Raw genomic sequence first — 24,392 nt, forward strand, 5'->3', positions numbered from 1 at the left:
CAGGTTTTGGCAACTATGAATAAAGTTGGTATAAACATCTGTGTGCAGGTTTTGGTCTGGATGTTAGTTTTCAATTCATTCATGCATTCATTCTTGCAAGTATGGGATCGTATGGTAAAAGTATTTTTAACTTTAGTTTTAGTAAGAAACTTTCCAAAGTGGCTGCACCATTTTCCATGAATGGGAATTTCTGTTGCTCCATGTTGTCATTAGCTTTTGGTGTCATCAGTGTTTTGGAGTTTAGCCATTCTAATAACTGTGTAGTGGTATCACATTGTTCTTTTAATTTGCAATTCCCTAATGTTATATAATGTTGAGCATTTTTTCATAAGCTTATTTGCTATCATTATATCTTCTTTGATGAGGTGTCTCTTTGATTCTTTTGCCTATTTTAAAATTGGGTCTTTGTTTGCTTACTGTTGAATTGTAAGAGTTCTTTGTGTATTTTGGATATCAGTCTTTTATCAGATATGTTTAGCAAATATTTACTCCCAGTCTGTGGCTAATCTTTTAATTCTCTTAGCAGTGTCTTTTGTAGAGTAGAAGTTTTTAGTTATAATACAGTCCAAGTTGCCAATTTTTCTTTCATGAATCATACTTTTCCTGTTTTATTTAAGAAGTCATTGCCAAACTCATGGTCATCTAGAGTTTCTAGTTTACCTTATAGACATTTGATAGTTTTGTGTTTTTAATTTAAATTTATTATCTACTTTGAGTTCATTCTTGTGAAATTTGTAAGGTCTGTGTCTGCACTCATTTTCTTTGCATATGGATGTTCAACTCTGCTAGCTCCTTTTGTTGAAGACTGTTCTTTCTTCCACTGTACTGCCTTTGGTCCTTTGTCATCTATCAATTGACTCTAGTTGTGTGGAATTATTTCTAGGCTCTCTGTTCCTCCATTGATCTATTTGTCTGTTCTTTTACCAACATCACACTGTCTTCATTTTCAATTAGCATTAATTTTTTGAACAGGAAATATACTCATATGTAGTGATAAAATATAAAGATACAAAGAGTATATAGTGAAGTATGGTGAAGTTTCATCCTGTCCTGGTCCCCCTGCTCCCAGATTACCTTCCCCAGGTAATCACTATTATTAAGTATAATTTTCATTCTTTCAGAGTTATTTTGCTTCTTATCCTCTCTCACTGTCACTCTGTGGCTCTTTCTCTTCTTCTCACCTTCGTGCATGTGCTAAGTCACTTCAATCGTGTCCAACTCTTTGTGACCCTATGGACTGTAGCCCTTCAGGCTCCTCTGTCCATGGAATTCTCCAGGCAAGAATACTGGAGTAGGTTGCTGTGTCCTCCTCCAGGGGATCTTCTCGAGTGAGGGATCAAACCCACATCTCTTGTCTCCTGCATTGGCAAGCAGGTTCATTACCACTAGTGCTACCTGGGAAGCCCCCTCATTCTCTCTCCAACACAAGTATTAAAACACAGCTTTATGCAACTTGCTTTTTTTAAAATTTAACAATATAACTAGAAAAAAATCAGATGTATGCACATGTATATCTGCCTTCTTAAAAAGTATTTTATTGTGGTTTAAAAATCATAGGATATTAAATTTACCATTTTAAGTGTAGCATTCGGCAGTGTTGAGTGTACTTAAATTGTTGTGATCTCTAGGACTATTTAATCTTGAAAGATTGAAACATTATACCCATTAAAAACTAACACCCCACTCTCCTACCCATCTCCCCAGTCCTTTTCAATCACCTTTCTACATTCTATTTATTTGATTTGACTATTTAAAATACTTCATATGGAACTTCCCTGGTGGTCCAGTGGTTAAGACTCCATGATTCCTCTGCAGGGGATGCTGGTTCAATCACTGCTTGTGGAACTAAGATCCCACATGCCAAATAGTGTGGCAAAAATTTTTTAAAAAATGAAAAAAAAATTTAAATACTTCATATGAGTGGAATCACACAGTATTTGTCCTTTTATGACTGACATTTTGCTTAGCATAATATCCTCAAGGTTCATCTATGTAGGGTATGAAAAAAATTTCCTTTTTAAGGCTGCATAATATTCCATTTTCTTTATCCATTCATCTGTCAATGTGCATTTGCATTGCTCACACCCCCTAACTATTGTGAATAATGCTACAGTGAACATCAGTGGGCATTTATCTCTTCAAGATCCTGTTGATTATTTTGGGTATATAACCAGAAGTGATATTGTTGGATCATATGGTAATTCGCTTTTAAACCTTTTGAGGAGCCTCCATACTGTTTTCAATAACAGCTTCACCATTTTATATAAGCAGTAACAGTGCACAAGGAGGATCTTTATACTACATCCTTACCAGCATTTATTTTTTTAAAGGAGTTTTGACTATACATACAAAATTGTTTATTTATTTGTTTTCACCTGGTCTTTTAGTTTCAGCATGTGAGATCCAATTCTCTGACTAGAAACTGAACCTGGGTCCCCTGCATTGGGAATACAGAGTCCTAGCCACTATACTATCTGGGAAGTCCCTTGAATTTCTCTTATGATTAGTGGTGTTGAGAGTGTTCATGTTTGTTGGCCATTTGTATATCTTCTTTAGAAAACTGCCTATTCAATTCCTTTGTTGTTCATTTGCCAAGTTGTGTCTGGCTCTTTGCGACTCCATGGACTGCAGCATGCCAGGCTTTCCTGTCTCTCACCATCTCCTGGAGTTTGCACAAGTTCATGTTCATTGCATCGGTGATTCCATCCAGCTATCTCATCCTTTATTGCCCTCTTCTTTGCTTTCAATCTTTCCCAGCATCAAGGTCTTTTCTAATAATTCGGCTGTTTGTATCAGATGGCCAAGGTATTGGAGCTTCAGCTTCAGCATCAGTCCTTCCAATGAATATTCAGGGTTGATTTCCTTTGAGATCGACTGGTTTGGTCTCCTTGCAGTCCAAGGGACTCTGAAGAGTCTTCTCCAGCACCACAGTTCAAAAGCATTGGTTCTTCGGTGCTCTGCCTTCTTTATGGTCCAGCTCTCACAACCGTACATGACTACTGGAAAGACCACAGCCTTGACTATATGGACCTTTGTCTGCCAAGTGATGTCTTTGCTTTTTAACATACTGTCTAGGTTTGTCATAGCTTTCCTGCCAAGAAGCAATCATCTCCTAATTTTTCATGGCTGCAGTCACCATTTGTAGTGATTTTAGAGCCCAAGAAGAGGAAACATGTTACTGCTTCTACATTTTCCCCTTCTATTTGCTATGAAGAGGTGGGGCTGGATGCTATGATCTTAGTTTTTTTAATATTTAGTTTTAAGCTGGCTTTTTCATTCTCCTCCTTCACCCTCATCAAGAGGCTCTTTAGTTCCTCTTCACTTTCTGTTATTAGAGTGGTATCATCTGCATATCTGAGTTTGTTGATATTTCTCCTGACAATCTTGATTCCAGCTTGTAACTCATCCAGCCCAGCATTTTTCATGATGTGCTCTGTGCATAAGTTGAATAAACAGGGTGCCAATAAAAATAGCCTTGTTATACTCTTGTCAATCCTGAACCAGTTGTTCTATACAGGATTCAAGTTGTTGCTTCTTGACCCACACACAGGTTTCACAGGAGACAGGTGAGATGGTCTGGTATTCCCATCTCTTTGTCTTTTGCTTCTCTTCTTTTCTCAGCTATTTGTAAGCCCTCCTCAGACAACCATTTTGCCTTCTTGCATTTCATATTTTGGGGGATGGTTTTGATCACTGCTTCCTGTACAGTGTTACAAACATGAAATTAAAAGATGCTAGCTCCTTGGAAGAAAAGCTATGACAAGCCTAGACAGCATATTAAAAAGCAGAGACATTACTTTACTGACAAAGGTCCATCTAGTCAAAGCGATGGTTTTTCCAGGAGTCACGTATGGATGTGAGAGTTGGATCATAAAGAAACCTGAGTGCCAAAGAATCGATGCTTTTGAATTGTGCTGTTGGAGAAGACTATTGAGAGTCCTTTGGACAGCAAGAAGATCAAACCAGTCCATCCTGAAGGAAATCAGTCCTGAATATTCGTTGGAAGGACTGATGTTGAAGCTGAAATTCTAATACTTTGGCCATCTAATGTGAAGAACTGATTCACTGGAAAATACCCTGATGCTGGGAAAGATTGAAGGCAGGAGGAGAAGGGGATGACAGAAGATGAGATGGTTGGATGGCATCACTGACAGGAGTCTGAACAAGCTCTGGAAGTTGATGATGGACAGGGGAGCCTGGCGTGCTGCAGTCCATGGAGTCGCAAAGAGTTGGACATGACTGAATGACTGATCTGAAATGATTCCTATCTCTTACTGAGAGTTCTCCACAGTTTGTTATGATCCACACAGTCATAACTTTACAAGGCTTTAGTGTAGTCAATGAAATAGAGGTAGATGTTTTTCTGGCATTCCCTTGCTTTCTCTATGATTCAGTGAATGTTGGCAATTTGATCTCTGATTTCTCTGCCTTTTCTAAAGCAAGATTGGACATCTGAAAGTTCTCAGTCCACCTAATGCTGAAGCCTAGCATGTAGGATTTTGAACATAACCTTACCAGCATGGGAGATGGGTCAACTGTGCGGTGGTTTGAACATTATTTAGTACTGCCCTTCTTGGGAACTGGGATTAGGACTGACCTTTTCCAGTCCTGTGGCCACTGCTGGGTTTTTCAAATTTGCTGACATATTGAGTGCAGCACTTTGATAGTATCATCTTTTAGGATTTTAAACAGCTCTGCTGGGATTCCATTGCCTTCATTAGCTTTATTGACAGCAGTGCTTCCTAAGGCCCACTTGACTTCACAATCCAGAATGTCTGGCTCTGCGTGAGTGACCACACCATCATAGTTATACAGGTCATTAAGATTTTTTTTGTACAGTTCTTCTATGTATTCTCTCCATTTCTTCTTGATTTCTTCTGCTTTTATTATCTTTATTATCTTTACTGTTTCTGTCCTTTACTGGGCCCATCTTTGATTAAATGTTCCTTTGATATTTCCAATTTTCTTGAAGAGATTGCTAGTCTCCCTTTCTGTTGTTTTCCTCTATTTCTTTGCATTGTTTATTGAAGAAGGCCTACTTGTCTTTCCTTGCTATTCTCAATTCCTTTGACCATTTCTTTGAAAGTTTTTTAAAAACCACTTTATTGGATATGATTGACATACAAAAGACTGTACATATTTAATGTATACAAACTCAGCAAGTTTGGAGATAAACATACAACTGTGAGACTATAATTAATGCCATAAACTTATTCATCACCTATAAATGTTTCCTTTTGTGTCTCCCACCCCACTTTTTTTTCAATTAAAAATGTTTTTGTGGCAAGAGCATGTAACTAAGATCTACCCTCTTAGCAAAATTTAAAGCATATAATACACTACCATTAACTATAGTCTTCTGAGGACTTAAAGTCTAATTCCCCACCCCCCCCCCCATAAAAAACCACCAAATGTCCCTCTGGTCACATAAGCACTCTACAGCAATCCCAGGTAGTTGTGACTCAGAGAGCTGGGAATAATCAAAAGATTTGGTTGGCCAAAAGTGGATGACAAAAGAATATAAAAAGTTTAAAATGATGACCATCTATACAAAAAAAGAGATAAATTGCATAGTGCTTCTTGCCTTTGCTCTACTTCCTGTACTGTTACATTTCCTCACGTATTAAAAATGAAAGCATACATGTAGATGTGTCTAGCACATGCCCAACAGAGTAGAAATTTAACAAATGTGAACTGCCCCAGCCCTGCCTTACTTCCTTCCCCTTTACTCAGTGGATGATGAGTAGCTGCAAGTAATATTTAAGGTAGTTACATAACTTTGTAATCTCATCATAATGTCACTGTATCAATAAATTTCTTCCACCTTCACAAGTTCCAGTTATAACAGAAAGGTACCAATCTAATTTATGTTATTTCTCATTTTGAATAGTAGAGATTAAAATGCACATAAATTACAATTCTTTGCTATAAGATCTCCACACTACCAGGAATAAAACAGTTATGTGTGACTGTGTGTTCAGTCACTCCATTGTGTCTGATTCTTTGCAACCCCATGGACTGTAGCCTGCCAGACTCCTCTGTCCATGGAATTTTCCAGGCAAGAATACTGGAGTGGGTTGCTTTTTCCTCCTCCATCCTTTGAACATTTAAAATTTTTTATTTGTTGTTATTGTTTAGTTGTAGAAGTTCCTTACATATGCTGAATATTAAACCCTTATTGCATATAGGATTTGCAAATATTTTCTTCCATTCTGTAGGTTGCCATTTCACACTGTTGATAGTTTCCTTTGATGTATATAAATTTAAAAATCTGATATAGTCCCATTTATCTATTTTCCTTGTATTGCTTGTGTTTTGCTGTCACATTTAAGAAATCAGTTGCTGAATCTAATGACCTGAAGCTTCTCCCCTATGTTTTCTTTTAAGAATTTTACAAGTTTAAGTCTTTAAGCCATTTTGAGGTAATCTTTGTATATGTTTTAAGTTAAGGGTACTACCTCACTTTTTGCTACTGGATATCTTATTTTCCCAACACCGTTTATTGAAGAGACTGTCCTTTCTTAGTTGTGTAATCTTGGCACCTTAGTTGAAAATCATTTGGCCATACATGCAAGGGTTTATTTCTGGGCCTTCTTTTCTGTTCTGTTTTCGATATATTTATGCCAATACCACACTGTCTTGATTACTGCTGCTGGGTAGTAGTATGTTTTGAAATTGGGAAATGTATGGTCTCCAGTATTGCTCTTCGTTTTCAAAATCAAGTTGACTATGTTGAGCTTCCGTGTTAATTTTAAGGATTTATTTTTCTATTTCTGCAAAGAAAGACACTGAGATTGAATACAGATTTCATTAAATCTGTAGCTCTCTTTAGCTAGTGTGGACATTTTAATAACAGTAAATCTTCCAATCCAGGAGCATGGGATGTCTTTCCATTCTTTTTATCTTTCTCTGAATTCTCTGATTTCTTTTAGCAATGTTTTATAGATTTCAGTGTGCAAGTCTTTCACCTCCTTGTTGACCTTATTCCTAAGAATTTTATCCTTTTTGATGCTATAGTAATCAAAATTGTTTTCTAAATTTCCGATTGGTTGTTTTCAGTGGATAGAAGCACAAGTGATTTTTGAAAGTTTTTTATATAAAGGAGCTATGTGGTATTATGTTGTATGAATAGCATAGTTTATCTAGTACTCTACTGAGGAATATCTATGTTGTTTCTAAATCCTTAGTGTTACAAACAATGCTGCAATGAAAAGTTTTGTCAACATCTCATTTTTCACATGTAGACTGTATCTGTTAGATAAATTCCTAGAAGTTAAATTTCGGGATTAAAGGCTATATACATTGAAAAATTTCAAAGATATTGCCAAAGCATTATGATTTTGACATATAATAGGATTTGTGATAGTATTTAAAATTATGGGAGTATCTATTTTCTCATTTAATTTGCACTTTTAAAGATAATTTACCTTGTCTTCCTTCCAAAGCAAATAAGCAAATTCACAAATCACACATTATGGCCAAGAGTCCAAGAAAGAGCTCTATGTTGCTTTCTGTAGCGATTTAATGAAAAATGTGAAAGAGATGTGTAGCAGTGAATTTCTTTCTAAAATACAGCTGAAGGAAACTTATTGAAAATCATCTATTGAGGGGGATGCTCCTATAAAAACATCAATACAATGTTGCTAGTCATCTTTTAATTGCAAAGATACTCTCTTTATGATTCACAGACAGTGAGTTATATTTTGAAAATTCTGTGATTATAATTTTGTTATTAAGGTATTTTCTATTTTTGGAATTTGTGGTTTAAAGCTGCTTTTAGTGTTAAGTCTTATCCCCAAGAGCTCATTTTAAATGTTGTAAGCTGTCTTCTTTTTTTTTTAACTAATGTATTTATCTTAATTGGAGTGTATGCTGTCTTCTAATGGAGTGGATCTTTTTTCAAATTACCTGTATTTACCAACAAAGAAAATAAAACTTAAATAAATAAATTAAATTAGAGATACCAAGGGGACATTTCATGCAAAGATGGGGACAAAAAAAGGACAGAAACCTTATGGACCTAACAGAAGCAGAGATATTAAGAAGACATGGCAGGAATACACAGAAGACCCATATAAAAAAAAAATCTTCATGACCCAAATGACCACAATGGTATGATCACTCACCTAGCATCAGACATCCTGGAGTGTGAAGTCAAATGTCCTTTAGGAAGCATCACTATGGACAAAGCTAGTGGAGGTGATGGAATTCCCGTTGAGCTATGTCAAATCCTGAAAGATGATGCTGTGAAAGGCTGCACTCAATATGCCAGCACATTTGGAAAACTCTCAAGTGACCACAGGACTGGAAAAGGTCAGTTTTCATTCCAACATAAAAAGGCAATGCCAAAGAATGTTCAAACTACCACACAGTTGCACTCATCTCACATGCTAACAAAGTAATGCTCAAAATTCCCCAAGCCAGGCTTCAACAGTTTGTGAACTGAGAACTTCCAGATGTTCAAGCTGGACTTAAAAAGGCAGAGAAACCAGAGGTCAAATTGCCAACATCCTTTGGATCATAGAAAAAGCAATAGAATTCCAGGAAAACATTTCTTCTGCTTCATTGATGCTAAAGCCTTTGACTGTGTGGATCACAACAAACTGTGGAAAATTCTTAAAGAGATGGGAATACCAGACCACCTTACTTGCCTCCTGAGAAATCTGTATGCAGGTCAATAAGCTACAGTTAGAATCAGAAATGGAACAATGGGCTGGTTCCAAATTGGGAAAGGCATATGTAAAGGCTGTATATTGTCATCTTGCTCATTTAACTTATATGCAGAGTACATCATGTGAAATGCCAGACTGGATGAGCCACAAGCTGGAATCAAGATTGCAGGCAGAAATATCAATAACCTCAGATATGCAGATGACACCACCTTTATGGGAGAAAGAGAAGAACTAGGAGCCTTTTGATGAAAGTGAAAGAGGAGAGTGAAAAAGTTGGCTTAAAACTCAGCATTCCTAAAAAGAAGATCATGGCATCTGGTCCCATCACTTCTTGGCAAATAGATGGGAAAACAATGTAAACATTTTCTTGGGCTCCAAAATCACTGCAGATGGTGACTGCAGCCATGAAATTAAGAGACACTTGCTCCTTGGAAAAAAAAGTTACGACAAATCTAGACAGCATATTAAAAAGCAGAGACATTACTTTGACAGCAAAGTTCCATCTATTCCCAGCTATGGTTCTTTCAGTAGTCATGTATGGATGTGAGAATTGGACTATAAAGAAAGCTGAGCGCTGAAGAATTGATGCTTTTGAACTGTGGTGTTGGAGAAGCCTCTTGAAGATCCCTTGGACTGCGAGGAGATCAAACCTGTCAATCCTAAAGGAAATCAGTCCTGAATATTTATTGGAAGGACTGATGCTGAAGCTCCAATACTTTGGCCATCTGATGCGAAGAACTGACCATTGGAAAAGACCCTGATGCTGGGAAAGATTGAAGGCAGGAGGAGAAGGGGACAACAGAGAATGAGATGGTTGTATGGCATCACAGATTTGACGGACATGAGTTTGAGTAAGCTCCAGGAGTTGGTGATGGACAAGGAATCCTGGTACGCTGCAGTCCATGGGGTCACAGATTCGGACACAACTGAACCACTGAACTGAACTGATACTGCTGGGTGCTTAGACAGTAACTAATCTGACTGCAATGCTGGAGACCCAGGTTCTATCCCTGCATCAGGAGGATCCCCTGGAGAAGGATAAGGCAATGTACTCCAGTATTCTTGCCTAGAGAATTCCATGGACAGAGGAGACAGGCAGGCTAAAGTCCATGGGCTCGCAGAGTCCCACATGACCCAGGGACTAACACCCATAGTGCTGGGTATATATTAAACGCTCAATAAACATATGTTGTTGTTATTGTTTTGTCAATATGTCAGGGAAAAGAGAGGATGGATTAAAAGGCATTTTCACAATAAAGTCAAAATACGTCACTAGCACTTTCAAGTCAATGGGACTGAATTGGACCCCCTATGAAAAGGCGGAGGGGATCAAATGACGTAGACCCCCTTAGCAACAGGCCCCCAAAGAAGGTGAATTTCTGTAACCAATAAGAATCTTCACTGCAGATAAGGCAACCAATGGACGACTGAAAGAGGAAGAGGGAGGACGCGCCAATTCTGCCGCCTGAGCCTCGGCCCAACAAAATGGCGGCGGCGGCGGCGTCGCTTTGTTTCCGCGGCTCCTGCGGCGGTGGCAGCGGTGCCGGCCTTTGAGCTGTGGGGAGGATCCAGCGCCAGATCTAGTGACGACTAAGGGTCCAGTGCATTTCTAACCTCACTGCACGCCGGGGAGCGCAGAGTGGCGCCCTACGGTCGCTGAATCCTACAGGGCGTAGAAGCGAAAACATGACTGCTGAGTCCATGAGGTAAAACACAACCCCGTCTCACGGGTCCCAGCTGTCTCGGCCTACGCGTTTTCTGAACCCGGTGTTTGGGAAAGCTTTGGCTTGGTGGGTTAGGCCTGTGTTTTGCTGAGCGGAAAGAGGCATCGTTTTCTCTTTAGGTGAGGAGGGTTCGGAAGTAGGCTCCAGTCCGGGGTGGGGGGGGGGTAGGGGTTGAGGGGGGGGGCGCGGCCTGGTTTGTCGGACGCTTTCTTAAGCCTCTCCAAACCCGCGGAGCTTAGTTGAATTCCTCTGTTTATTCTTCGCTGCCTGTGGAACTGAAACCCCCAAGTGGGAGGCGGTTTTTGGTATCCTGATAATTCTTTCTAATCTTTGGGCCTAGAAACCGCGTGGGGAAGAAGAGAGGGTAGGGGGTAGGCAGAAGCGGGGCGAGAGGTGGGAGGAGGGGGAGGGGCGGTGGGGAGGATGTGTGATCCTGGGAAGACTCAGTGTCGTTTGTACTGCTGGAGACGGGAATACCCCGGCCTTGCGGAATTTTATTTTTTTCTGCAAACCCTGGGGACAAGCCCATTTTGTGGGGTGAATGGGTGGGTCTTGTCAGTGTTCCTTCTCTACTCCAAATCCTGAAGCGTAGCCCTGGATTTATCTCGGAGGCAAAGGGATACTAACGCAGGGTTTTGCTTCCAGAGGACCCCGGTGTACTACTTTTTGTGTGGTCCAGCTTTAATGGGTGGTAAGGAAGTCATCAGATGTTTCTCCATTTTATGGGCAAATTTTGAGCAAAAATAATTAGGCCTTATTTTTGTTTATTTATTTATTCCAAGAGGGATGGGGAACACGTTAACTTGGTTTGATGGGAAGTAAGATGTATTCCAAGGAAGCAGTGCCTGGCAGGCCACCTCTTACTAATCAACCACGTTTATATTAGGTTGAGGCTGCTTTTCTCTTGTGCTTCTAATTTGGCTTTTGATACTGTCTAAAAATATGGGTTGTTAATATGAAATGTATATCACTTTTACATAGGTGGATGGCTTGCTTTTCAGGCAGGTTGATATTTGACTTTTCATCCCTTGTGAATGCAGTAATTTTTTTACTGTTGTATTCTTGGCGCCTAATGGCAAAGTAAAATTATAGGGAGGATAGATCAGAAGTTCATATGTAGTTGGCAAAATGTGATTTTGAGTAACTATTAGGATCGTATATATTTACGTATGTGTATATATATGTGTGTGTGTATCCACCATCTTAATAGTATACAGGTTTGTATGTTTTTATTTCCTTGGTGTCTCAGACGGCAAAGCGTCTGCCTACAATGCGGGAGACCTGGGTTCGATCCCTGGGTCGGGAAGATCATCTGGAGAAGGAAATGGCAACCCACTCCAGTACTCTTGCCTGGAAAATCACATGGACTGAGGAGCCTGGTAGGCTACAGTCCATGGGGTCGCAAAGAGTGGGACACGACTGAACGACTTCACTTTATCTTTGTATGTATGTTTTTGGGCTTCCCAGGTGGCGCTAGTTGTAAAGAACCTGTCTGCTAATGCAGGAGACATAAAAGATGCCGGTTCAATCCCTGGATGAGGAAGATCCCCTGGAGGAGGGCATGGCAACCCACTCCAGTATTCTTGCCTGGAGAATCCCATGGACAGAGGAGCCTGGTGGGCTACAGTCCAAAGGGTTGCAAGAGTCGGACACGACTGAAGCCACTTAGCATACACACATGCATGTATGTTTTAGAGCATTTTAGCTAGTGTATAGAATTTGGGAATGAACCTATGATACTTATTATGTCTGTTTTCTGCATTAACAAGCAGTAGATGGAAGATGTTTTCCTTCCTTTGAGGGGAAAAAATGGACTTTAGTTCTCAGATTATAGATCCCTAGTTGTGTAAAGATTGTGGCTTTGTTTTCTGACTTTGTGTTCATTGTTCCGAGTGCAGTGAGCCTTTATTTAATTGATATTGGGCACATTAGAGGTACCCAGTACAACTTGTTGGCTAGTTATTATCAGGTGCCCATGTTGTTATACATGAAGGGTGTTAAATATGACCTTTAGATTTTTACTAAATCTCACAAAGTCTGCATTTAAAACTGTAGATTGACCTTGGATTTTCTCCCTTTCTTTTAGGGTGGACAAATTAATTATGTATAAACATTGTGAATAGAATTATTTTATGCAAGGGTCAGTTTTTCTTAGGGGCCTTGAATTTTTGTACATATTGGTGTAAGAATAGTAATCATAACTAAAATTGAGTGCTTATTGTTGACCCTTACCCATGTAATTTTAATGAATTAATTTTAATTTTAATTAATTTCAAAACAGCTCTATGGAATAAGTACTTGGTGTTCCCCATTTTATGGATGAGGAAAGTGAGGCATGGAGAGAGCAAAGAAACTGATTAGTTATATAAATTCTAATTGATGGAGCTGAAATTAAACCCAGTCTTGACTCCAGAGCTTATGTTCTTAACCACAAGACATTAATGCCTCCTTGAGCTACCAGAAAGAATGTGATTATGACCATTTTAATTTAGTTCAAGTATTACAATGAAAGTTCATGTTAGCTGCTATTGTCATTTGTTGTAGGTCTTTGAGTTTGTAGGTGTTTATAATATTTTGCCTTTTATGTTCATATGAGATAGTAAGATAACTGAAACGTTTAATTTCAGGAGAATCTTAAGCTATGTGAAAACCCCCTTGCAAAGAATACATATAATAGATAGAAAGAATTAATTTTAAGAAGTGTGATGCTGTCTGATTATTTACTATGAAAGAACTCAAAGTGGGTGTTTGTAACTGTCTCAGTCTGAAGTGTTATTCATCTCAAGTCATAATCATAGGTGAAGGATAATCTGACAGGTAAAGCTTGAGTGAGTTAAATCCATAATACCACTCTTTTTAAAAAAAACTTTTATTAGAGTATAGTTGATTTACAATGTTGTGTTAGTTTCAGGTGTACAGGAAAGTGAATCATTTATCCATATACATATATCCACTCTTTTTTTAAGATTCTTTTCCCATATCAGCCATTACAGAGTATTGAGTAGAGTTCCCTGTTCCTTACAGCAGGTTCTTATTAGTTGTCTATTTTATATCTTAAATCATTCTTGATTTTCTTCTAATGTGAGGCAGAAATAATATGAACAATTCTATACATTGTCATTAATGTTATATTAGGGAATTGTTCCAGATTTTTTCTTTAATAGATCCTCTGTCTGGAACTTAAAAATAGGAGCAAAGATTAGTTTCTGATTTTTACTTATATTTTATAAAAAGGAACATTTCTGGGATTCTGTGGTGAAAAAATAGCCAAAAGGCAAGAGGGAGGAACATGAATTGGTGATTAGGCTAAATCTTATGTTGGCCCTGTGTTCCTCCATTCAGTACTGGGGATTTCAGTCTGTGGTTGGTTGAATCCCAGGATGCAGAACTGAGGATATGGAGGGCTGACTATGGGACTTGAGCATCTTCAGATTTTGGTATCTGCGGTGGATCTTGGATCCAAGTTACCCACATGGATACCGAAGGGCAAATATACACTGAAAAATCAGTGGCTCGGTCTTTAAAGTTTTTGTTACTGTTTTTAAAGAATTTTTTGTTATTTGTTTTTGCTTTCCATAAGATTGTTTCTTCAATTTTTTGGCCTGAAAGATCAGCCTCTGATTGACAGATAAACTTTCATTTATTTTCATGTAAAGATCTTGGAGATTTGATGGACTTGTCATTCTGAACCGTATGGCAATTTCTTACTTGAAAAGCTGAAAGCAGTATAACTAGTCTTAAATTTTAAAAAGTAGAAGTTGTCTAAATTGAGAGATGTTGAGAAAATGACTTAGAAAGTGTCTGTTATTGTGGTAGTCTACAGTGAGTTGCATACTAGCCTAAGTTTTGAAAAATGTTATCTGTGAAATATGTGCATTCCCACTGTGTGGAAAGCATTAAGCCAGGCCTGTGGCAGGGGAGTACATGCAAATTTTATAAAGGGTTTAAACAATTTTTTAATTAATTTTTTATGAAGTATAGTTACTTTACAATGTTGTGTTAGTTTCTAAGTGAATCAGTTATACATATATCCACTCTTTTTAAGATTTCTTTCCTATCTAGGTCACCATGGAGCATTGAGTAGTGTTCCCTGTGCTATCGAAAAGTATTGTAAATGTCAGCTCTTTGGTTATGTTATTGCTGGGGGTGAAAAGAAAGACATTTTTTATTTTAATCGTGATCAGGCCACTTCCCATTATTGGCACCTCTTGGCATAGTTGATCATGAGCTTTCAGTTTTATATTGTATTTCTAGAGATAAGTGTAGTACTTAAAGGTATTTTTAGATAGATTTAGGTATGTGAAATAATTTTTTTTGGTAAGAAATCGTGTTTATTTATGTGCCTATTTCACTTTTGAAATCTGAATAAGCTTACAGATTGGATGACAGAATACAGGCAGTTCTTGGATTTGCATGAAGTCTGTTTTCTCCAGACCTTGAATGTTCTCTTGGACATTGGCAGAAGCTGTTCAGATGGGTTAAGCCATGGGAAATGAAATATAGATCTTCCTTTAGGAATGCTGAATATAACAGGGCAGTAAAAGGAGTGTCTAAGTAGGATCTCTCTGCACATGGTCATAACAGTGGTTCTTACAAGACTTCTTAGACTAAAAGCTCTTTGGGGATCTTTGTTAATTTTTAAGTGTTTCAGGAGTGTAAAGAGTTCTTGAGACTAGAACTGCTGGTTGTAGAGGAATGAATGCTTAACTCTGAGCCAAACCTGGGTTTTCTAGTTGCAGCTCTATTGCTCAACTGATTGTGAACAAATCATGTATCCTTTCTAGGCCTCTGCTTTGTCATTTGCAGAATGAATTTGTATTAGATGGTCCATAAAGTTATTAAAAAGTCCTATTTATGTTAGTGTCTATCATTTTTTGACTTTGCCTTTTTTGGGAGAAGTGATGAGGGAAAATATCTTTCTTGAATTTGTTTGCCTTAAAACTTACACGGTTAGGATGCAGGTGGTTTGTTGCTAATATAATGTCATATTATGATGTACACAAACATTTATTGGGAAGGAAAAACTTTGCTAATTATTGTGGCTCAGATTATGTTTTTATTTTGAAAGATTACTATATCTAGTATTTTTCTGCTCTTTTTTGATTGGAGATGATACTTCTGAAAAGACCTATATTCTAGTAAATTGTGCTTTTTGCTCTGTAAACTTGTCAATTTTGCTCTCTAGCCACTGTTTTCAGATTATGTTTCTGAGTTTTGGCTTCAAGTAGCCATTCTTGATATCAGTAGTTCAGTTTTCTTGTCAAGTGTTAAATACAATATTTGTTTAAGAAATCATTGTATGGCAGTGGTATTCATGTGTATATACCCCATGCTCCATTTTTTTTTGGGATGCTTTATTAATTGATCAAGTATATCAACTAGGTTCTAGGCACTGTTCTAGCATATACAAAGGGTAAAAGGCAAAATTCCTGCCTCCTTAAAGCATTTTTAATCTAAGGAGGGAAATAGTAAATAAACATTTATAGAGCAGTGCTAAAATGGAGGTCTGTTGGTTGTGCTAGGGATCAGAATGAAGAAAAGCCTAATTTGGGGGATGTCTAGCAAAATTTTGCAGAGGAGATGGTATCTGTATTGGGTCTTGAAGATAAGTTAGCAGTTAAGGGTTGACTATGAAAAAGGGCAGTCCAACAGGGGGATTAGTATGGCTAAAGATTAGTCTTATTTTCTACATAGCAGAGGAAATAAGATACGTTCACAAATAAATTTGAAGCAGGATATAAAGGGCTAAATGCTGTGTTGGGTAAAAACTAAGTTCCTGTGGGAGTTTAGAGTAGGAAGACATTTCTAATGGGGTCCAGGAAAGGCTTAGAGATAGTATTTCAATGTGCCCTTGGAGGATACATACACTTTTGACAAAGAAGACTGGAGAAGGATTTCAGATGTGAGGTATAGCAGCTCAAGCAAAGAAATGTTATGTATATTAGAGTTTTCTAACTGAAAGGAGGTCAACTTAGAATCTTTAACTCAATTCCTGGGCAAATAATGGTATAACCATTGGCAACTAGTATTTTTTTCCAGCTTTATTGAGATATAATTGACATACAGCATTGTGTAAATTTAAGGTATACAGTGTAATGATATGTTATGCATATATACTTTGAAGTGACTGCCACAATAATTACCTTTTTTAAAATTATTGTTGTGGAGAGAACATTTAAGATCTATTCTCTGGCAACTTTCAAGGATATAATACAGTGTTGTTATCTATAGTCACCATGCTATATGCTGTATATCAGATCTTTAGAACTTATTTATCTTATAGTGAAGTTTGTATGGTAACTTTTATGGCTCGATGATCTTGTAAAAGCTTGTGACTGAACCTGATAATTTTAGTCAGCAGAGCTGTTAAAAGCATAACCCATTTTTCTTTAAGATCGTGTAGAATTTAATGCACAGATTTTGAATGACAAGTGTTCAAATGTACCACTAGTTGTCTTTATTTTGGTCATTTGTCAGTTGACTTTTGGGTAACATTTGATTTCTAAAATCCAAAATCAAAAATAGGTTTTTTTTGTAATATTCAATTTATTTTGCTTATTTGAATATATCAGTTATTTTTTGGTTTATTTGATAGCATTCCAAATTTAGCTCTTCTATAATGCTTGTTTTGGAAAAAAAAGTGCATTTGTTCCAACAAGATTGCTATATTGGGTATCAATTTGAGCATAAGACAAAATTTGTATTTGCTTATTCAGGATTTTGTTTACAAGGTCAAGGTTCAGCAAACTATGGCCACCACAGGGACCTGTTTTTGTAAATAAAGTTTTGTTGGAACACACCAAACTCATTTGTTTACATTGCCCTGTGGCTGTTTTTATAGCAGAGTCTCAGAATTGGATAGTTGCAACAGAGACCCAATGACCCACAAAGCCTAAAATATTTACTCTCTGGACCTTTATAGAAAGTTTACCCTAGGTGAATGCAGGAAGCTGGACCCAGCTGAACTGAGCTGCATTAAAATACATGCATATACAGGCACATGCCTCAGACCTCTATCAGCTACCTCAGTTCACCCCTTGTGTTATGAGCCACACCCATCCACATCTATTGTTACAATTTTCCATCCGATTTCAGATAACCCTCCTTCCATCACTTCACAATAATTCATGAGCTGCAACCCTTCTGATGCCCACTTCCACAAGCAAACTTCAGGTCTTTTTCAAGGTAAAGTGCCATATTTATTGTTGTACTTGTGTATTTCTTAATCACTTAATGTGTGTAAACTGTGTAAAAATGTGCTATCATTTCTATTAGGTTTTTGTCTTTTTTAAAAAATGTGTCACCGATGACGTTTTTGGAGTATTGTGCTTCTAACCCCATTTTCCCCCTGAGTCCTATGGTGTTCATTGTATAATTTTGCATTACCTGGTGATTTTTAGGAACTCATAATCATTGCAGAACTGACTACTTGTCATCCTGCAAAAAGTATTGATTCATTCCCCAAATATTTCTTGGACTGTGTGAAGTTTAAGTGAGTTAATGGACCCAAAACACTTAGGTTAGTGTGACATAATAATTACTCAAATATTAGTTGTTACTAATTACTATTACCATGTGCCAAGAACTGTTCTAAGTGCTGCTTATGTGAACAAGACAAGTTAAGGCTCCCCATGGAGCTTACATTATACTTAAAAAAAATCTGTACTAATTTGCATTTTGGCTTGTAACTCCCCCCCTCAAAAAAGATGTTTTGGTGTTTTTATAAATGATATTTTAAAAATGTCTATCCACGGATCAAAGATACTTAAAATAACTTTCTAGTCAATATATTATTCATCTCATGTACTGTTTTATTGAATGATTTTTGAAATGTTTTTTATAACTATAATCTTGGGTGATGAATTTGATCCTACCTTCAAGCAGATAAAGAATAATCATCGCCTTTTTACTCTATTTCAAAATTAAAGTTTCCCCCAAATAGGAGTATTCTCCTATATAACCTCATTATAGTTAGCAAAATTAGAAATTAACCTTGATACAATACTATTTCTGATCTACAGACCTTATTCACATTTTGCCAGTCGATTCTTAATGTCCTTCATAGTGAATTCACATTTTGCCAGTTTATTCTTAATGTCTGCCATAGTGAAAGACAACGATTTCTTTTCTCTGGTCCAGGATCCAGTTCTGGAACAGGCATTGCGTTTTGTTTTCATGTTTCTTTAATCTTTTTTAATCTGGAGTAGTTCACTTTACCTTTTTATCCCTTTCTTTCCCATTTTTTGAAGAACACTGGCCAGTTAATTTGGGTTTGTCCGATGTTTCCTTGTGGCTGTGTATTTTGTTAGAAATAGTATGAAGTGATATGCTTTTCTTGGCACATTTTATCAGGGGGCACATCTTTGCTTTTACTATATTTTAAAATATTTTTACTTTTAATACTATCAGCCCAATTTACAGATTTTAAAGCTAGTTTGGTTAATTTCTATAGAGTTAGAGAGAATTTGCCCACCTCTTTATTTTTCTTGCCTTTCCCATTTCTAACTTTCCTCAGGTACCCCCAGCATTCAAATCAAAACACCCTATTTATGAATTTTCACTGTGCTTTCTGAGTATCTACTAAAAATAAAGAATTAAGAGTAAATGTTTCATATTAAAGTGACTGGACCTGTTAAGTATATTAAATAATACACTTCTCCTGAAGGCTGAATGTAGAGCATCCAAGAGAGCTTATTGAATATTTCAGTTTAGAGATAGAAGAAAAATATTTGATGGTACTAAATGATTTGAGAGCTTTTAAAAAATACTCAACAAATCACTGTTCTTTTCTTTTAAGGAATCCCTCAGCAAGCATTATCATCATTTGTATAAACATTTAGTATTCCTCTGTTCAAGGCAATTTGTTTTTTCTAATATGGAAAAAAAAGAGATGAACTCAGACCAGTTTCCTCCTTTGAGGAGTTTACACTCCAGTAGGGAGTACTCTTGAGTTTTAAAGAAGAAATTATAAGGAGAATGTATTCCTGTTAAAGAGAAGTAAAAGAATGTTCAGTGGGTGAAGAAGGGAAAGAGAACCTTTGAGGTAAGAGTTGTGGTTAGATAAGATTGGAAAGTCATGTGTGAATTATTTTGCAGAAAGCTTCAAATTCTTGCTTAGGGGTTTGTACCTTATCCTTATATATAAATATGGGAAGCCTCTGAATGTTTTGAGCATCGGGGTGACAGATATTTGAATCCGTGCTCAACTATGCCAAATCTGTGGATTCTGCATCAGCAGATTTAAACAAACTTGATTGAAAGTATTTGGGGAAAAAATTCCAGAGTACCAAAGAGCAAAGCTTGAATTTGAAACACATAGGCAATTACTTAGATACCATTTATATTATATTAGGTATTATAAGTAATCTAGATAAGATTTAAAGTATAGGAGAAGAAGATCATAGGTTATATGCAAATACTTTGCCATTTTATATAAGGGTCTTGAGCATCCTCAGATTTTGGTATGGGGAAGTCCTGGAACCAATCCCCATAGTTACTGAGGAATGATTGTAAATTTAGGAGAATATAGTCATATACCTCTAATTCCCACCTCTTACCCCCCAAAATAATAGCACAAGCTAAGTATCAACTGAGACATTTTAGGTATGATAATATAGTAGTTTAGTACTTGAATTGCGGTAGAATGAACTTGGGCAAAGATGGGATTTCAAGGCAGATAATAATGACTTTTAGGTATACTTCCCCCCCCTCCTTCCCCATTCCAAATGTAATATTAAAAGATTTAAATAACTTTTATTAGTTAAGTATTGCCATCCACTTAATACTGTTTTCCATGATTTGTCTCTGACATCTGAATTCTAAACATTGACCTGATTATTCTTGATGGGAGCTAGGGCTACATGACTTGAAGAATGAATTTTGGATTCAGGTCTGTTTTTCTGATTTTCTGCCTGTAAAATCTAAACTTTTAAAAATTGTAACTTTTCCTTTTGCAGAGAGAGAGAATGCCAGTTCTCTCCTAAAGACCCTTTTCTTGTAACCTCTCACAACAGAATAAAACTTTTTGCTTTGCTTTCTTGCTCTTACCACATTTTTGCCTTCTATCTCCATTTGAAGACTCTGCCTTTGAGTGGGGATTGGATATGGCATATTGATGAAATGAACTGTATTTAATCACTGTGCCAAACAGAATGAAGCATTTCTTGAAGTTCCTTCCGGGAATTACTGATTTGGCCCACATGAACGTGGTTATTGCAATTAAAAATTTTTGAATGTTTCTTAGAGATCACCATTTATACATATTAAGGTAAAATGTAGGTCTTGTTCAAATGTTGCTGCTTTATTACTCAGATTTGTAACTTTTATCTGCATTAGAGCATTTATATCTTTGTATTTAAAACAATAGGCTGTAATTTGTTCAGTCCTCTATCTTTTCTTGAATATTTTAGCATTTTAACCACTCAAGGGTGTATAATTTAGTGACATTAAATACAGTGTTGTGCAACCATCATTATCTAATTCCCAAACATTTCTTTTACCCACCCCCCAAAGAAACCATGTGTCTGCCAATACTACTTCTCCATTCCCCTTGCAAACACTAATGTACTTTCTTTCTAGCTCAATGGATTTGGGTATTCTGAAGTTTTCATATAGAAGAGACCATACAATATGAAGATTTATCCATATTGAATCATGTATCAGCACTTAATTCCTTTTTTATGCCTGAATAATATTTTATTAGGATATCCTACATTTGTTTACCTGTTCATCAGTTGATGGGCATTTAGATTGTTTTTACCTTTTGGATATTGTAAATAGTGCTACTGTGAATATTTCTGTATATGTTTTTATTTGGACTGTGTGTTCATATCTCTTGGGAGGAGTAGAATATGCTGAGCCATATGGTTACTCTCTGTTTAACTTACTGAGGAAAGTCAAACTATTTTCTTTTTTTTTTTTTTTTTTAGCATTTGTTAATATTTTTATTTTGAGTTGTAATCTATTACTTCAAAAAGATTCACTTCAAAAGAAATCCAATGGATGTTGACTTACCAGTAAAAAAGTAAGTCATCACTATATGAGTTATAATACAGGATACACAATAAATTATATTTACATGCAATGACTAGACTATCACACACACACGGTAAAAAAATACAGTATTTTATGTACATTTTTAAAGATTTACACTTTCATATACAGTTTATAAAGTTTAAAAAAGTTCTCTGTACAAAATCTCATGTGTACAGAGTTTATAAATCCCTTCTCTTATGGCTGTACCACCACACAAATATGCTTAAAACTATAATTCTACAAACACTTAGGTTTCTTTTTTACAGTTCATATTCTTGGCACCCATATACAATACCATTATTTTTGAAATGTGAATTACCAAGGAAATAAAACATAATCATGCAGACTTCTCTAATAGAAGAAAATGAGATAAAATGTGCTACTAGATCAACATTTATCCATTCCATAGTTACCTAGTTCTGTTCAACCTGCTGCACTGCTTTCATACAAGTACATGCAAAACTAGCAGATCTATGGAGTGCTTTAAAAACATTAAAATAATACTATAGTCTGACAATACTTAAGCATTAGGAATGCAACTATCCAACTACTCTAGTCTGCTGCTTATTTCTGCTTTGGCAGAAACCTCAAGGAAATGAAGATACTACACACTAAAATCACAGAAAAGTCAATATTCTAACTCCTACTAAATTTCTAAAGTCTGCATCAGAGAGTACATTGATCATTTAAAAGACAAAAAACAACCGAAAAGGTGTTTGACATTTAAGAGTATATTCTCTGCTCTGAGAGTGGGGGGGAAGGAGAGACCTAAGATAAACCATTAAAGGATCAACCATCGTACCTGCTAAGGCGGCACTTTCAGACTCCCAATCTGTTTCCGTAAAGACACCTGAAAGCTTTATAAAAAGTGGACGCTACACTACTCATCTTTTAAAAATCATCTTGAAAAGTAGTAAATTGAAGTATCAGCACCTTCCCTCCTCCCCCAAGTAGCTAAAGATCAATGAGAAAAATAAAGTGCCAATGTCTAAAGTATTGTTAATTGTTTAAGAGGCACTAACCCATTTGATGGCTTAGGATTAAGTATGAAAATAGGCCAGATCTGATCTGAATAATAAACAGAAGGCAGGTATCCAGAGTCGATGCAGTTCCTGCCTGGATGGGGTGGACCAGGGAGCGACCTACTCCCTTTATTGCTGTGAAACCTGTGCACACACTTAGAACTCGGGCCCAGGACAATGAGATTTCTAAGACGGGAAGCACAGTGTCTGCGCCACTTTGAAGCTGAAGAAGAACGTGCACTCTTGATCCCGGTGAGGGGAGCTGCTGAGGCTCTCTTCTCCACAACTCATGTCTTCACAAGAGTCCTCACTTTCACTTTCATCAAAACAGCCCCCCTCCGGTATTGTCGGCAGCTCAGGAACACTGTAATAACTGTTGTGGAGGTTCTGGGCTGTGCGCCTTGAAATGATCCAAACCAGCTTCTTAAGATCTGGTTTACAACATTCAGGAGAAGAATATTCCGCTAGGCATTTAGAAACTAACTCCCTCCAGTAAACTAACTCGGAGTCATTCACCTTGGAATGTTTTTTAACAAGCAGGAGAATTTCCAACAATTCAATGGATTTCAAAGTTTCTACTTCCAAATTGAGAAGGCACAAAGCTAGTATGGATGGTTTTGCTTTTGAAAAGGTAAGTCGGCAGCAGCAAGCTTTCAGCTGAGCTTCTAATTTATCAAGGCTCAGTATTTCTTTCCTTTCTGAAGTATGACAAAGTACGATAGTATGGTATAAGTGCAAAAAGTTTAAGGCAGTAGTAGCTTCGAATTCATAGTGCAATTTTTCTGATATTATTTTTTCCATCCGCTTTACGTCAGAAGCAGTACATTTACATTGGCTAATCCGGATCACATCATGAGTAGATGGAATATTGCATTCTTCTTCAACTATTCTAGCAGCCAGCAAAAAACAACAGACTCCAATGCAAGACAAATGCTTAGGTTTCACCTTCATAAGAGCCAAGAATCTGTCCAAAATATTGACAGCCAAGACAAAAATTTCAGTGCAAGATACAAAAAAGTTGGTTAAACTCCTCAAATCTTCGACTTTGGCATTTCTCAATCTTGGACACAAAGTGTTATCTGTCTCCGGGGTGGCCTCGATCAAGCTCAGCCCTTTTTCTCGAGGTTGGAATCTCTGTTCCTGCTCTAGGTAGAGGTTCAACAATCCGAAGAGCTGGACGCCTTCGCGACCGGCCAAGTACTCTGCCCCTAAATCCTTCATCGTGCTGGAGCCGCGCCTCCACCGGCCCGCGGCGTCACGGTCGGAGGGGACTGGGCGCGGCGGGGGCGTCCGGACCAGTCTCCGAGCTCAGAGACCTGCCGCCTCAGCGGTGCCCCCGGACCGGCATCCGACCCTTCCCACCCCCCCGCCACCGGCGCTTTGGCCTCATAGCCCCGGCTTCATCCCGCTGCCCGCGCGCCCACCCTCCTGCTGGGTCGCTGCGCCGGACCCTCTAGCCCAGGCCGACTGCGGGCTCTACCGCCGCTGCCGCCGCCGCTACTGCGGATCCAAACTATTTTCTACAGTGGCACATCTTAACATTTCCACCACAATGTATGAAAATTTTAATTTTGCCACATCCTTGGCAGCACGTGTTATTTTCTGTTTTATTTAAAAAATTATGGCCGCTATAATGGGTGATATATATTAAAGTGATATCTCACTGTGGTTTAAGTTTATTTTTTTTATTTAAGCAAGTTTATTTGGAATCTGTTTAAAAAGGTTTTGGTCTTGTTTAAAAAGACCAAGCAGGTCAAGAAGCAACAGTTAAGAACTGAACATGGAACAACTGACTGGTTCAAAATTGGGCAAGGAGTACGTCAAGACTGTATATTGTCACCCTGCTTATTTGACTTATATGCAGAGTACATCATGCACAATGCCAGGCTGGATGAAGCACAAGCTGGAATCAAGATTGCCAGGAGAAATATCAACAACCT

General features: G+C 37.5%; 2 protein-coding genes across 11 annotated transcripts in view; one reads left to right on the forward strand and one right to left on the reverse strand.

The window, feature by feature from the left end:
• Window positions 1-10,141: 10,141 nt before the first annotated feature.
• The window catches only part of ATRX (ATRX chromatin remodeler), a 264,397-nt gene continuing 250,146 nt past the window's right edge, over window positions 10,142-24,392 (forward strand). For 6 of the 10 annotated variants that reach the window (XM_043459555.1, XM_043459560.1, XM_043459557.1 and 3 more), the window contains exons 1-2: window positions 10,142-10,378; window positions 17,492-17,581. Coding sequence is in view for 3 of the 10 variants with exons in the window: in XM_043459559.1 (XP_043315494.1) it covers window positions 10,359-10,378 (20 nt within the window). In the remaining 7 variants the exon portion in view is untranslated. The remainder of the gene's footprint in view (window positions 10,379-17,491; window positions 17,582-24,392) is intronic. The other 4 variants (XM_043459556.1, XM_043459559.1, XM_043459561.1 and 1 more) reach the window with 1 other exon arrangement.
• Window positions 22,237-23,953, reverse strand: LOC122435411 (cyclin-G2-like). The gene has a single exon (XM_043459566.1). The coding sequence runs from the start codon at window positions 23,671-23,673 to the stop codon at window positions 22,639-22,641; it is 1,035 nt and encodes a 344-aa protein (XP_043315501.1). The 5' UTR covers window positions 23,674-23,953; the 3' UTR covers window positions 22,237-22,638.

Source organism: Cervus canadensis, chromosome X (assembly GCF_019320065.1).
Source record: "Cervus canadensis isolate Bull #8, Minnesota chromosome X, ASM1932006v1, whole genome shotgun sequence".
Lineage (NCBI taxonomy): Eukaryota > Metazoa > Chordata > Mammalia > Artiodactyla > Cervidae > Cervus > Cervus canadensis.